The sequence below is a fragment of the Argiope bruennichi genome, chromosome 1, assembly GCF_947563725.1.
Source record: "Argiope bruennichi chromosome 1, qqArgBrue1.1, whole genome shotgun sequence".
Classification (NCBI taxonomy): Eukaryota; Metazoa; Arthropoda; class Arachnida; order Araneae; family Araneidae; genus Argiope; species Argiope bruennichi.
In genome coordinates this window covers 107,183,776-107,199,141 of record NC_079151.1, presented here as the reverse complement: position 1 = coordinate 107,199,141, position 15,366 = coordinate 107,183,776, and the positions used below count along the sequence as shown (strand labels likewise).

Sequence of the window (15,366 nt, the reverse complement as noted above, 5' to 3'; positions counted from 1 at the left end):
AAAAAATTAATTACTAAAGTCCATAATATTAATAATAATGAATTATAAATTCATGAATAAAAAGAGATTTCTCTTTACACATTAGTCCATTAATAAAATTTAGTTTCTAAAACTGCTTTATTAAATCTATTATTATTACTAGTCTCCTTAAGTGATCATTTGGGCTGCTGGCAACATTGCTAGTGTTTAATCTATACTTATAATAAAGCTCAATGTGTGTGTGTGTGTGTTTGTTGGCGCGCTACAGGCCAGACCGTTCGACCTACAGCTACCAAATTTGGCACATATATACCTTGGAGGTCGGGAATGTGCACCTGAGGTCCCTTTTATGAATTTTTAATTAGAATTTTAATTATTAATTAAAAACTAACTTTCCCGCCAAAAAATCTTTTCATTTCCCCACCGCCAAATGAGTAAGACTTCAGTTTTTTTTCCCACGCTAGGCTTAACAAATTTTCGCCGATTATTTCAAACGATTCTGTTTATTGTCTTAATATTTGATGCATTTAAAATTAAACATTGTTAATTAATCGATCCTTCAGATTCATTCTGAAATACTTTTTAATTAAAATAAAACAGAATAAAGGAAATTAAAAATGTCTAATCTGCATAGCGTTACCCCAACTAGCGTAGAAAATTCATGCATTTGCGTTACCATAATTGGCGTTGAAAATTCACGCATGCGCATTTTGTTCTGATTGTTGACAACTATTTTCAACGGATATGGACTTGGTTTTGAAGGCTTATCATGTTTCCGACAGATTATTTCAAATGATTCTGTTTATTTTGTTAGTGTTTGATACCTTTAAAACTAAACATTGTTAATGAATCGATCTGTTCATGATGAATCTGAGAAAATTTTGTTGGAAACTTCTTGAGATATTATATAAAGTAAGAAAGATATTCTTTAGTGCCCATAAGCTTTAAATACTCAGTGACTCTGTTTTCAGTACTCATATTTTTTAAAAAAATACTTCGTTTCAATAAAAAAATGTTCTGATATCAAGTGCACTTTAATCATTTCCATTTTAACTTAAAGCATAAATTCTACGGGAACTAACAGAAAATTAGAGAGATACATATTACGTTACGGCTGAAGGCCTTTATAATATTATGAGTGAATTATATGACTAGCAAAATTTGAAGCTTTAAAATATTTTGATTAAGAAGCTATTAAAATAGGAGTTACATAAAATATTTAATTATTAAAATTTTAACGAGCATTAAGATTGACGTACCGGCTGGTCGCCAAAGGCGACTAGTTTTTAATGAATCTCTAATGCACAATTTGATATTCAACAAAGATTTTTAAACATGAAATTGTGATATATATTTTTAACTGTGGTATTCTAGAAGCCTTACATCTGTTCTATTTACTATGAAGATGAAAGTTCTTAATAGTATCAAATAATGTCACATCTGCATGCAGGCGTAACTATCTGCATCACCCAAATAGAGTTGTCTTGTCTTTTGGATTAATTGGACACCACCTCAGAAGTGCCATTGATCCAAGGGTTCTTAAAAGTTTACAAAACTAATTTTATTTTAATTTTGAAATTTTTGTTGTTGGAATGATAGCTTTAATTGTGATAAATGCAAAAATATGATCAGAATACAACTAAATAACCATCGACAAAGCGTTAATCAGAAAGCAGGCATTTTTTAATTGTTTTTTCATCTTAATTATTTTATAAACTGTTTTCATTGTTCTGAATATTTAATCGCGTCATTTCACTTCCTTTTTGATTAACAGAAATGCATTATTCCTGTTACTGAAATTTTATACGATGTTCAGAAACCTTTTTATATAGAAAATCCAAGATTCCTGAAAAATCTGAATATACAGAGATTTTCGATGTTTGGAAATTCGATTATATCTTTTTTATTGCTCAAAATCTTCCAATTAATAAATGGTGCAGATCAATTTTTTTTTTTTTTGGATTTTTTTCATATATTTCCCCCCAAATTTCTATGATTTTCATTACCATTCATTGTAGAAACTGGAGCAAATTGTTTAAATGAGATTTTATATATAATATATGATTTAGAAGCTACCATGTAATTAGCTCGAATCGACAAAATTAAAACTCAAAATAATCGAAGTATAGAATTAATATATTTTTGCCAAAATTTTTCACAAAACAGATTAATCTAAGTTTAACAGTATCATAAATATTCAATTCAGGATTTTGGAAAAGATTGAATCAGGAAGAAAATCATAAAAGGAATTTTAAATCTAAAATTATTCTCAAATTTTAAAAGATAATCAAAAGTTAAAGCATTTTTTAGAAGCGAAAATTAATAAAAACCATTTCGAGAATTTAATAATATAATAATAAAATATGAATTGGCATTTTTGAAAAAAATTATATTGATATTGTTGGAGTAAAAAAAAAATGCTTCGAATAATGAAAGCAAGTCTGAAACAAATAAGCCTGGCAATATAAACTTTTACGTTTAAAAGAATATTTCGATATAATTATTTATTATTTTAAATGAGTTTGCAAATATCTAATATCTACCTGCTCCATCCATAGAATGGTGCTATTGTCCAACCAATCGACCAGAGCCATACGAAGAAAATGAGACCTACTGATTTCAGTCGTGTCAATGGTTGTGCTTGCATCCCCCTCACGATCACATTGTACCTCTCTATGGTGATCATTACCATGCTCCAAATGGATCCACATCCAAATAAAGATCCAATCATGCCGTATATTTCGCACATGAGAGGACCCAGGATCCAGGTTTCTCCGAAACTGTTGGGAGCCATTGCTGGCATCATGTACGCCAACATACAAAAATCGGAGAGAGCCAGATTCATGACCAGCAAGTTAGCTGGAGTGCGAAGACTCCTGACTGAGGCCATCAAATAGAGAACTACGCCGTTGCCGCATATACTGATAATCCCTAAAATAATGATGACCACGCCAAGTATGATGTGCCATATGCTTTTCATGGGGCGGAAGTTATACCAGTGTTCGTGTATGAGGGGGAGCATATCGACTGGTAGGAGATCGACGATGGAGGCGTTGGCTTCATAAGGTTCCAAAATGGCATCATAGAGGAAGAATTTTTCGGCGCGCGGCGTCATCTGAAATATCATAAAATTTCTTGTTAAATTGTTAGTAAAAATCCATATCACAAATTGATTTTAGATGTTAATATATGCAATAACATTTTTTATAAAATGTATGAAAGAATAACTCGTTCCAGCAGAATTCAGATTACCATGGGAAATGGTGCTGAAGAGGTAGGACTTTTCGGTACGCGGAATTATCTACAATATCAAACAATTTCTTGTTGTTAGCGAAAAAATCATAGTACAAATTTATTTTAGATAATATATGCAATAATATTTTTTTATTAAATTGTGTGTTATTAAATAAAAATATTATTCCGATAGCATTCATCTAGAAAAAAATGTTGTTCAAATGCTAGTTCAAAAATGTTGTCGCAGAGGCAGAATTTTTTAGCGCAGGGAAACGCCTGCAATGTCAGCAACTTTTTCGTAAAAATGAAAGAAAAAATTATTTTACATTAATAGATTCAATAATAGTTTTTTATAAAGTTATGAAGAAACAACATGTTCTAACGGAATTCATTTCGAACTTGGTTTGCAGAAGAACTTTTCAGAGCGCAGAATCATCTACAATACATTAAATCTCTTGTCACATTGTCGGTAAAAACCAAGAAAAAATTTATTTCAAGTATTAATGCATGTAATAATTTTTTAATTAAGTTTATGAAAAAAATAAATTAGACAAATTGGATTAATCCAGACCACGATTTGAAAATGGCGTCGTAGAGGAAGTTTTTTTTCAGGGTGCGAAATAATCTTCATTACCGTAACTTTTTGCTTTAAATTGTCAGTAAAAATCATGGAACATATATTTTAGATATTAATAATTTCAAATAATATTTTTTGTGATGTAGAAATAAATTGCTTCAAAACAGTGTTTCTCTAGACCAGAGAGTCTCTCTGGTCTAGAGAAGCACTGAACAAGATCATCAAGTACTAGTCTCTGGTACTTGATGTTGTAGGAAAACAAAACATAAAGATAAAAAATGAGAAAAAATACTTACAGAATTTTATTTCCCCAATTCATATAAAAATAAAAGTTACACTAATCAAAAAATTTGTTAAATATCAGCGAAAGACGTATATCAAGAATTCAATACTAAAGCAATGAACTTTCATGAGTACAGAATTTTTAGATAGAATATATTCATATTATGCATATATTAAAATACATATCACAATAAGCTTTACTTTACTTCAGAGATGAAATCGTATCTGTTAGCATTTGAACTTTATTTTATAAAAATCAGTTTCATAAAACAAATGTAAGAAATGCATTAAAATTGACCTCTATTTTAATAGTTCATTGTCATAATAAATAATAGTTAACTTTCATCATATATTAATGTGGAATTATTATTCAGTGAAATAATTTATTTTAGCATTGAATTAATAGATGAAAATAGAAAGCTATGTAAAGTCAGAAATAAATTATAAAATGTTATTAAGTTAATTCGAGCGTTTGACTCTTTAACTTAATTTAAGCCTTAAATTAAAGCATTTACAAAAAAAAAATTCTTTGTGTGAAGGAGCAGTTTTAAATAATTGGAAAAAAATAACAAGCCTAAATAAAGTGCAAGAGAAACAAAAGACTAGGAACCTCTGATCTAAATCATTATTTTGAAACATGTTTACATTGCATTATCCCTGTAATATATAATTTATCATTCGTTGTATTTTGTATATTATATAAATATCCAGAAGTCACTCGCAAATGAACATAGTTTCTCTGCACTATAAATATTTGGATTTAAATCTTAATTTTCTAAAGTCAAACATCAATACTAATTCTTCAGTAACTATTTTTTAAAACAAACCAGGAGATACCGGATTCATAAAATCCACCGAGGAGGTAGAATTGAATTCAATGCAAATCTCAATAAAAGCCATTAGGACTGCGTATGTATGCATGCTTCATATCTCCTACTAATAATCCAGTCGAATTTTCATGAAAAATAGTGAAATATTAAAAAACAATACAAGCAAAAATTTAATTAATTTTATTTATGGATAATTAGCAAAATATTTCTTCCTAAGTTTTCAACAATAGAAGAATCTCACGCGAATAAATATTTGAGAGAAGAATGAAATTGATTTGAATTTCATTGCAACAAAGGAATCCCTCGCTGAAATTAATGCCAAAAATACTTTAAAAAAATTGTCAAAATTCAGAAAAGAAATTGCTCGGTGATTATATTGTTAGAAGATAATTTTTAAAAATTTTGAAACTATGCAGAAATTAGTTCCGTACACTAATATTTACGGGAAATATCGCAAATAAAACTCCAAATTTCGGCTAATTTTTAATTAATCGAAATTTTTTAAAAAAAATCTCCAGTTAAATAGTCTGCCTTATAGAGAGAACCAATATTTAAACACAACATACACACACATTTCATTATCTCTATTAATAATACAGAAAAATGCGTTCATATGTTGTGTGTGTTGGCACTCTACAAGGCAGACATCATTTTTTTTACATCAACATTATCTTAATCAAGTATAATTTAACGCACATTTCGGAATGTAAGTATTTAAAAACTAAGCGAGATTTTGGACTTTCCTCTGACGTTTGAAAATATTGTCTCATAAAAATAACTTTTACACCATTTTGAAATTCAAAAAAAATTAGCAATAAAAATTAATTTAATGATAACAATATATTTGGCTAGTAATTTTTCCTGAATCTTGGTAATTTTTTAAAAATGTATTTACGGCAGTTTTTTCGGTAATAATTTTTATTATTGCTATGAAATTCAGACTACTTTCATTGCTCATTAGATATTTAAACACAGGATTTTTTTCATGTATAAAGTTAAGGAGAAAAAATCCTGTACAGTTTTCCAGTGTAAAAAGTAAGTAAAGTTCCAGTACCACAAAAGACGACATACAAATAGAAAATAGATCTGGTTTGGAATATAAACATAACCAATACTCCCAGAGAACCAGATGATCTGCAAAGGTGGCTAATCATTCGTAAAGATAAAAACTACTTTTATAAAGATTCGCATTACTGCCCTGAACTATAAAATGATCCTTAAGAGTTCTATTAAGATTAATATATTTTTTATAAAAATATATATAATATCATTTTGAAAGAAAACATTTTATAGCGTGATTAAAATAAAAATATTCATAAACGAATATTATTTTTAGAATTATAAAAATTATTTAAAATTCGTCTTTCTTGTTTTGTTTCCAGTGAAAATATCAAAAACTTTTACCTCGATCATCTTTCCTCCTGCCAGATGCTGAAAGCCTTGAAAGAGTTGCAACTGAATGCAACCGATCCCGATTCAATATGCGGTTCAGACAATATATAGTTCCCGTTAAAAGGCACGGTAAAAGCTTAAAAAATGATTAACTTATTCTTATTATGTGTATCTGAAGGTATGTTGTAATTTTTGTTAAATGAGATTAGAGTTATTGATATTCTTTATGAATTGTTTCTTGAAGCCATAACGAGGCTCTGACGAGATGGCAAATGACTTCCAACTTCAGACAGACGATTCCATTTGCTGACAGGGAGAAATTAAAAATGGAGATCTGTTTTCCGATGCATATTAATTAGTCTTGCAAAGATATTCATTTCAGGTTTCTCTATTAAAGTTCTACACTTACATATAGAATGAGTTGAAGTGCACATGTACTGACATTCAAGTGAAAATCCAATATCAGTTGCGCTGACACAGGCTATGGACATTCTCGAAGGTCCTCATTGGTTGACTTTTCTTACGTCATTTATGACATACTGCATTGCTAATTTTAATTGAATGTTTAGTTGTCTTTTTTATTATAATTTCGTTTTACTGATAAATTGAGCATTTTCGAAATCATCTTTATGTTTCATACGTCAAGCATTGGTCTCCGCAAACTGGAAAGCAAAAGTAGATTCTTTTCCATCTAAGTTATTGTTTTCAAATTCGTTTCAATCCTTTCACAAAGGCAATGAAATATTACATTTTGAAGCAACCGTAGATAATTATTTTACTGCTAAAGCAAAACTCAGTATCTACTGCAAAATAAACATTAAGGTACAAATATAAAAATAATGTGAAAATATAGTCTTGTTAAAATAGTTATATTATGGAAAATAAATAAACTATTAAGTATTCAAACTATTAATAGCTGAATAGTTTATATTATTGAAAAGTTTTTCAGCAAATGTCAAAAGTTTGTATCAAATGGCAAGAATTAAAAATTTATCTTTGCATTTTAAACATATCTGAAGAAATTAATTATCGTTAGTAATTATTTTTCTTTCAATTAAATACAGACATTTCCATTTTATGATAGAAAGTAAGAATTTTGCATGGGATTTTTCAATTATATATTGGATTTAAAAATCGTCTGCTTTTCTTGATTAATGCTAGAATTAAGATCTTTTACATTGCGCTTTTAAATATTTCAATTACAACTATTAAATGGCTCATAAGGGAATATATTATAGTTTCTTAAAATACACACTATATAATTAGGTATTTGTGCATTAACTGCATGCCGTTGCCAAAGTTTAGGCTTTACCACATGTCATTGGTGAATGCAGTCAGTCGACTAACATGATATCTTTGGTGATTAATAATTGTTGTGTGATGGATATAAGAATCTATGCTTGTTTTAAAACTGCAATGATTTCCCTTTTTCTTTTTTACTTTCTTGTATATATAGAATAGAAAAAGTATAGTAATTTTTTAAAAATTCGAACTTGAGATTTTGACGACTCTCCTGAGTTCGAAAAATACATTTTTGGAAATTGTCCGTCTGTCTGTGACAAGAATAATTCATAAACGCTTTCAGCTAGAGGGATGAAATTTGGTATTTTGTCTTAATACCAAATTCGAAGTTTTGTATCAAATTTGAAGCAAAATCCGTCCAGAGTCTGTCTGTCTGTCCCACTGTCCGAACATAATGTAACAGGATAACTGCAAAACGAAGAGAACTAAATAGATAAAATTCGATACACAGGATTAATATTGATAGTCTAGACAGCTGTCAAATTTTTAGCCAAATCCAAAAACGGAGTAACCGTTTGTCGGTCTGTACTTTTAAAAACATGCAAACGCAGTAACTCGAAATCACAATAATCTAAATATATCAAATTTGGTATTTGATTTTGTAATTACAATTGTAGTTTTTTTTTTATCAGACTTTTATTTCAGTCGGCTAGAAAAAATGCGATTAAAACAAATTCGATTTTCGAATATTATTAACTATGGATTTATGGCCAAATAACTCACTAAGGATGACATGACAGATTCAGTAAGAATGCTAAATCTATACCAAAAGGGTAATTATGTGGTTAACTAATGTACCCCAATGCTATGCATGGCTTTCTTTGAGATAGCACCTTTATTAGAATGTATGCGAGAAAGTTTTAGGGGGACCCCGCCCGCTGGTGCCAGTGAAAAAGAAGACTTCAAACCAAAGGAAAACCAAATAACAAAAGGACCGTAATAAAGAGCAATTCATTTAAAAAATGAAGTTAAAAATCCTAAGTTTAATGAATGCATTGTGTGTTTGTGTGTGTAAATAGAATTTTTTAAGCAGAGTCTGAAGACACTTTCGAATTTTAAACTTCGCTTTTATTCCATTCCGGGAGGCATAATTTATGTACAAGAGGTACTGGCGAACTGGCGTTCGTTCGCAAGCGACAAGAAAGCAGAAAAGCGAAAAGAGGAAAAGCTCATGATATATTTATCCCTATGATTATGTATTGTGAGATTTTGATAGGGATTTCTTTACACATGTCCATTTAGGTTAGGGAATTATAGGGATCGTTTAAAAGAATGTGTTAGATCGACACATTTTTATCCCTTCACTCGGAGTGTGGGAACTTATCAATGTCAGCAATTTTAAAAAGCTTCTGTTGAATTAAATAAATAGAAAAAGTGGAATGGGATCAGGAAATAAGAGAATATTTTAGAATGAAGTTAATATAAACTGAATTAAAATAAAACTTTGGAAATTAATTAGGATTGAAATGAAATTTTAAAATATCATTACACACACGCACACGCACGCACGCACGCACACACACGCACGCACGCACGCACACACGCACACGCACACGCACACACACACACACACACACACACACGCACACACGCACACGCACACGCACACACACACACACACACACACACACACACACACACACACACACACACACACACACACACACACACACACACACACACACAGGGTGGTTATAATTAAAGTGCAAGTGTTTGAAGGACTGTAAAAGAAAAACTACTGGGAATATGTTGAAGAAATTTGGTATATGTTATATTTACAACCTAGGGAAATGAATAACAGAATAAAAAAATAGTTCAACTTTTTGTCATAGGAGGCGCTTCTTAATGCCAGTATTTTATACATTGTAATTATAACATTTTTCTTTGTTAAAATATTAAATGCGTATTGTATTTCAATATTTGTTCAATATGAAATCCTTCAAGTCCTATCAAATGCTGTAGACGCAAGACAGCATGGTCCACAGTAGCACCTAATGTTTCCTGCTGAATTTCTAGGACATATCTAGTAATGCTGCTTTTTAAAGCAACAACAGAGTTAGGTTTGTCCTTGTAGGCGCGAATTTTTAAATATCCCCACAGCCAGAAATCGCAAGAATTCAAATCAGGTGAACGAGGTGGCCACCCATTTTGGAAACATCTACTATTATACGATCCTCAGTAATAGTTCGGTGAAGCAGTTGTGTAACACAATGAGCAATGTGAGGTGGTGCTCCATCTTGCATGAATAGTGTTGAATCGAGGCAATGTCTGTCTGGCAAAGCAGGGATCACATTACTTTCTAAAATTTGAGTGTAACTAGTGCCTGTTACGGTGCAGTGAACTAGCCCTGTTGGTGTAAGATTTTCGAAAAAAAAAATTGACCAATAATAAAGTCAGCAGCCATACCACACAAAACTGTAACAAACGTTGAATGCAAGGGTTTCCCAAAACAGTATGCGGGTTGGATGATCCCCATATTCTACAGTTTTGGGTGTTGACTTGCCCAGATAAAGTAAAATGCGCTTCATCAGTCCACAAAATCTTTCGAATCCATGATTCGCCTTCATCAATTTTGGCAAGGATGAAGTTGGCAAAATCAATTCTTTGTTGTGGTTTGCCTGGTTGCAAGTGCTACAAAATTTTAATTTTATACGGATAGCGTCTTGAAATGTAGCTCAAGACTTTGCGTGCGGTTGCCCATGGTTTTGATAAAGTCCTTGCTACACTTCTAGCGCTTACAGGTTGCTGATAAACTACTCCTGAATCAATTGCTTCCCTAATCTCTTCCACAACTTCCTGATTCACAGATCTTCTTCCTCTAGTTCCAGGGAGAAATCCGAGTTCTCCTGTAGCTTCAAATTTATTAATAATTTTCTTTAAGCCATTCACAGACATAGGTCCTTTTCTCAAATCTTTAAAACGGCGATGTTCTTTCAAAGCAGCACTATAATTGCTATTCTTTTGATAATAACATTTTACTAACAGAGCACTTTCTACCTTTCACAAAGTCATGGCTATAGCTTAAAGATACATGACTTTCATCATCATAATGATTTTAAAATTGAAGTGGTATTCGTTTTGACATAGTACAGAGCAAAAATAACGTTTTAATAATCTGCAGCGCCACTAAAATTCTTTTTTATTGTGTAATTTATTTCCCCATGATGCAAATATAACATATACTAATTTTCTTCAACATACTCCAAGTAGTTTTTCTTTTACAGTCCATCGAACACTTCACTTTAATTATAACACCCTGTACATTAAAATGACATTATAGTATAAAAAAATGCGAAAATTCATGGCCATTACATTCTGATATGAAATTTAGTTATAATATTTCACTTGAAAAAAAAATACAATTCTTTATGCCGTCATGAAATAATTAAGATAAAAATATAATTCTTTCAAAATTAATGATTGATGACTCAAAGAAAGCCTAGAAATTTATTACTCTCTTCTTTTAATTTATATCATTTTATTTCTGATGTGACAAAATAGAAAAATTTATCTGAACTCTGAATCTGCAAGAGAGGTTTCTTTCATTCAGGAAAATGCTTTATCTTCTTGTCAATAATTTAATTTGTTGTATTTTCTTTCTTGTAATGACACAAAAATCAGTCCAAATAATAAATTTGTCATTAGGCTTCTAACATACATATTGTAATGTCCTGTCTAGACTGATCAAATAACGAGGCAGAATTTCCAGACAATTCTTTATTTTACAGCCCTATATATACAAAGAACAACTTGTTCTAATCTTGGTTAAATAAATAGATATTTACACCTGTAGTAGGAGATACAACAGTCCAAATCCGAAGTTTTTTTTTTCTTGAAACTCAGTTCTCCATCATGACAACACGACAACTCAAGGGGTAGTTTCTCAGACTCCGAACTCGTAGGCGTAGTCCAACCGTCCTCTGCAATTCGTTTCTTCTCTCCCCTTTAAAAAAAAATCTCCGCGCTTTATTTCGGCGACAATCTCCGCCTCTTAATTTACATTTGTCATTTGAGCTCTCCTTCGGTCAATCGGGGTTCAGCCATATGCTCTCTCAGCGGCGCCAGTGGGTCGTGGGAAGGTCCTTTCACAAAGAGAAACATCTAGCTTCCAGATGTTTGGACACCCCTTTCTCTTTGAAGGTGCTATCAAGGTACTTTGAAGGTACTGGGACGAGGAATTCCATATGTGGTCTTCCATTGTAGTCGCTAATGAACAGATGCGAGACCACCCAGGTGAAAAGATCCACCGTCTGGCTATCTCGAGGAGTTTAGTAAGTAACAGCGACGACACAATGAATCAGTACAACACAATGTCTTATCAGTACTGGGAAACGGGGAATGTTACAATATCAATAGTTGAAATAATGTATATTGTACTTCCGCTATGAAATAATAGAAATAATTGCATGCAGAAGAACATTCAGGAATATTCCTGAGTGTTTTCATATTTTCCCTAAATTATGGTCTGTCACAAATCTTTTAATACTCGAGAAGGGATATGCGAGATATCACGTATTTTTTTCCTACATTCTAATGGCACTTATAAGCCTCAAGGGATGGTCTTCCAGAAACTTTATCGCATACTCTCCAGTAAAGGCCTTTTCTCTGTTCTTCTGCATAAAATTGTGGACTTTGGATAAGGCCACGAATGCCTTGAATGGTATTGGTTAATAATAGTTACGGGTAGTATATAATAGTATTTAAAGTAATCTAGCATTTTTGTTAAATCTAACGCATAAATATGCATCCTTAACATTTTTTTGTGCAAAAATTTCAAAATTTGACAAAAAACAGTCGTAGTTATACCAATTTCATTGATTTAAGTCATTGTATTTATGAGTTATTGCATTTACATGGATTTGAAATTACAGATAGACAGACGGATTTGATACAAAATTTGATAAATATTTATATTTTAAATGTTAAATCCATGTACCAAATTTCATTTACCAAGCTCTTTGCATTTTGTAGTTACCGAGTTCACCTGTCCTCGAAAAGACAGGCAGATTTCCTATAAATGGATTTCATTCAAAATCTGACAGAAGTCTACAGATTTGTCGTAATTCCATGTACTAAATTTCAGCCATCTAGTTCAAAGCTTTTTTGAATTATCATTAGACGTGTACTTATATAAAATGGCGCCTAGAAAAGAGCAATCCTCATGTTACCCCTCTTCCAAAAACTTTATGTCGAGGTGAGAGTTGAAATTAAGCCTAAATAATTATATAAAAAAAATTTTAAGCTAATATGGTTCAGCAAGTGTTCAATATATCTCAATAAATCAAAGAAATTAATTAAATTAATATAGCAGTTATAAACAAAATATAATTACATTTTGCAAAAGCATTTAAAATTATATTTTAAAATGTAATGACTGGCAAAAGGAAATATATATGATTATTTTAAATGGGACCACAGAAAAATCAATGTCAGAGGCCTTAAGCAAACTTATTCTAACTTTGACAAAGCAATGGAATATATAATGATTTTATATTTTTAAATATATCAAATTCTTCAGACGGATATATGTTCAAATGTTTTATTGAAATCTTTTTTTAGTGATTTGAACTATTAATATATCAAAAATTTCCTGAATAAGGATAGGAAATTTTATTAAAAGCTTTGAAATCTATTTTAAAATTTTAAATAATTTTTTTATGATATATCATGATGTTTTTTTAAATAAGACAGCTGCACATATTTTATTTTCATCATACAGTTTTATTTATTAATACTAAAAGCAGAAATGTGTCTTATTAACCCGTTGCTACATTATAGACCAACTGCTAGAACTAAAATTACCAAGCCTTGACATAAACATATTCTGGAGGATAGGAATGCACATCTAAAGCAATTTTTCGACACATAAATTAATTTTAATTATTTAAAACTGAAAAACTAAATTTATATTTTTAGTAATAACTTCTGAAAATAATACATGGTCCAGTCACATTAATATAACCACCTGTCAAAATCCAAAATAAACATCTTTCGCAGAGCGGACAGCTGCAAGACGCGCAGGAAGAGAGTCAATTAGGTTCCTGAAGGTATTCACTGGGATGTTGAGCCATGCCGACCCCAGTGCTGTGGTCACCTGCGCTAGGTTACGCGGGTGAGGATCCATGTTGCGAACAACCTGATCGAGGTGGTCCCACAGATTCTCAATTGGGCTCAAGTCCGGGGAATTTTCTGGCCAAGCGAATATGGTAAACTCATCCTGGTACTCTTCGAACCACGCACATACACTACGAGCTTTATGACACGTCGCATTGTCCTGCTGATAGATGCCATCATCCTGAGGAAAAACAATTCGCATGTAGGGGTGAACATGGTTCGCAAGAATAGATGCATGTAGGGGTGCATGGTCCGCAAGAATTGTGCTGATACATCGTGCCTTCCACAAAGATGAGTGCACCCAGAGAATACCATGAAATCATTCCCCAGACCATAATGCTCCCTCCTCCTGCTTGTATACTTGTACCCTTCCGGCAATTGTTACAGGGTGTTTGCTTTCAGACGTTTCACGCCGTATATGCCAGCGTCCATCTGTCTGATGGTGCATAAAGCCCCGTTCCAATGACCAGTCGCCTTGAAGACGGAGCACGAGGTAACCCACTCTTGCGGTTTCCTAGGGTTCTTTGATGCCTGTCATGTTTACAGACAAATTGTCGGTAAACTGGTCTGTCCTTGGTTAGTTGCTCAACGGTTGCATGTCTATTCGCTCGAACGCATTTCCGCAGCTGTCGTTCACCTCTGCTATCTATGGCCCGTGATGCACCACACTTGCCATATCGCTGATTTTGGATAGTGCCATTTTGCCATGAGCAGTATACTTTTAATGCGTCTGCCCTCGAACAGTTTCGAAAATCAGCCATTTCCGAAATGCTTCCACCCTTGGCCCGAAAGCTAATGATCATACCCCTTTGGACGGCGGATAAATGGCTCCGTTTCTGCATGACTGCAAAAATTGAAATGTTTTCCGAATGCCTACAACACACTTTATATATCCACAAAATTTACAGATAATACGTGCCTTCTGCGATTGGTTATTTAACGTAGAAGTCAAAAGTAGGCCGTGGTCACATTAATATGACTGAACTGTGTATTTCGCATAAAAGATACTTACTAAATATATCACCTGAAAATAAAAAAATGCATCAAATTAAAATATAAGTACTTATTTTTAAATGATATATACAGCTGTGCAAGCTCTCTCTGTTTTTAACAATTTTTTTAAAAATTTCTATTTATGCAACGATGCATGCATAAAAATGCAACGATAGTTTCATTTTTTGAAAGTTAAGTTATACTTATTGCCTTACATTATCAAATCTTTAAAACGTTTGTTTTTCTTTTTTGAAACAGATTTTCATATCTCAGATAATTTTTTAAATCAAGAAATTCACTTTCATTAATGAAAAGAAATAAGTAATTTTATGTCTTACGCATAATAGACTCTCTTTCTCATTTTAAGCATAAAATAATTCCTGTTTCCGGATTAGATTTTCCATGTCACAAGTATTAAATGTACATAAATTATTTAGATTTTTTTATAAACTTCTATAATTATAGATGTTTTTACTATGCATGCATAATATTTTATATAGAAATAATTAATCAAACAATTCGTCTATAGTTACATGATTTCATTATATTTCAGAACAGATATAAATTTCATAAAAATTCAAAATAATTTCATTCATTCAATCTTTGTATCGAATTCTTAGTTTTATTTTTTCAAATGCTGCATATTCATTGTTTGTTTCCATT

The 15,366-nt window shown here is 31.6% G+C and overlaps 1 protein-coding gene across 2 annotated transcripts in view; it reads right to left on the bottom strand.

The window, feature by feature from the left end:
• LOC129977900 (ocellar opsin-like) overlaps window positions 1-15,366 on the bottom strand; it is a 61,036-nt gene that overhangs the window by 11,978 nt on the left and 33,692 nt on the right. The window contains exons 1-2 of one of the 2 annotated variants that reach the window (XM_056090594.1): window positions 6,307-6,454; window positions 2,523-3,094 (exon numbers count right to left, since the gene is read on the bottom strand). In XM_056090594.1, the coding sequence (XP_055946569.1) occupies window positions 2,523-3,094; window positions 6,307-6,315 (581 nt within the window). In that variant the 5' untranslated portion in view covers window positions 6,316-6,454. Of the gene's footprint in view, window positions 1-2,522; window positions 3,095-6,306; window positions 6,455-15,366 lie in introns of those variants that run through there. The other variant, XM_056090593.1, reaches the window with a different exon arrangement.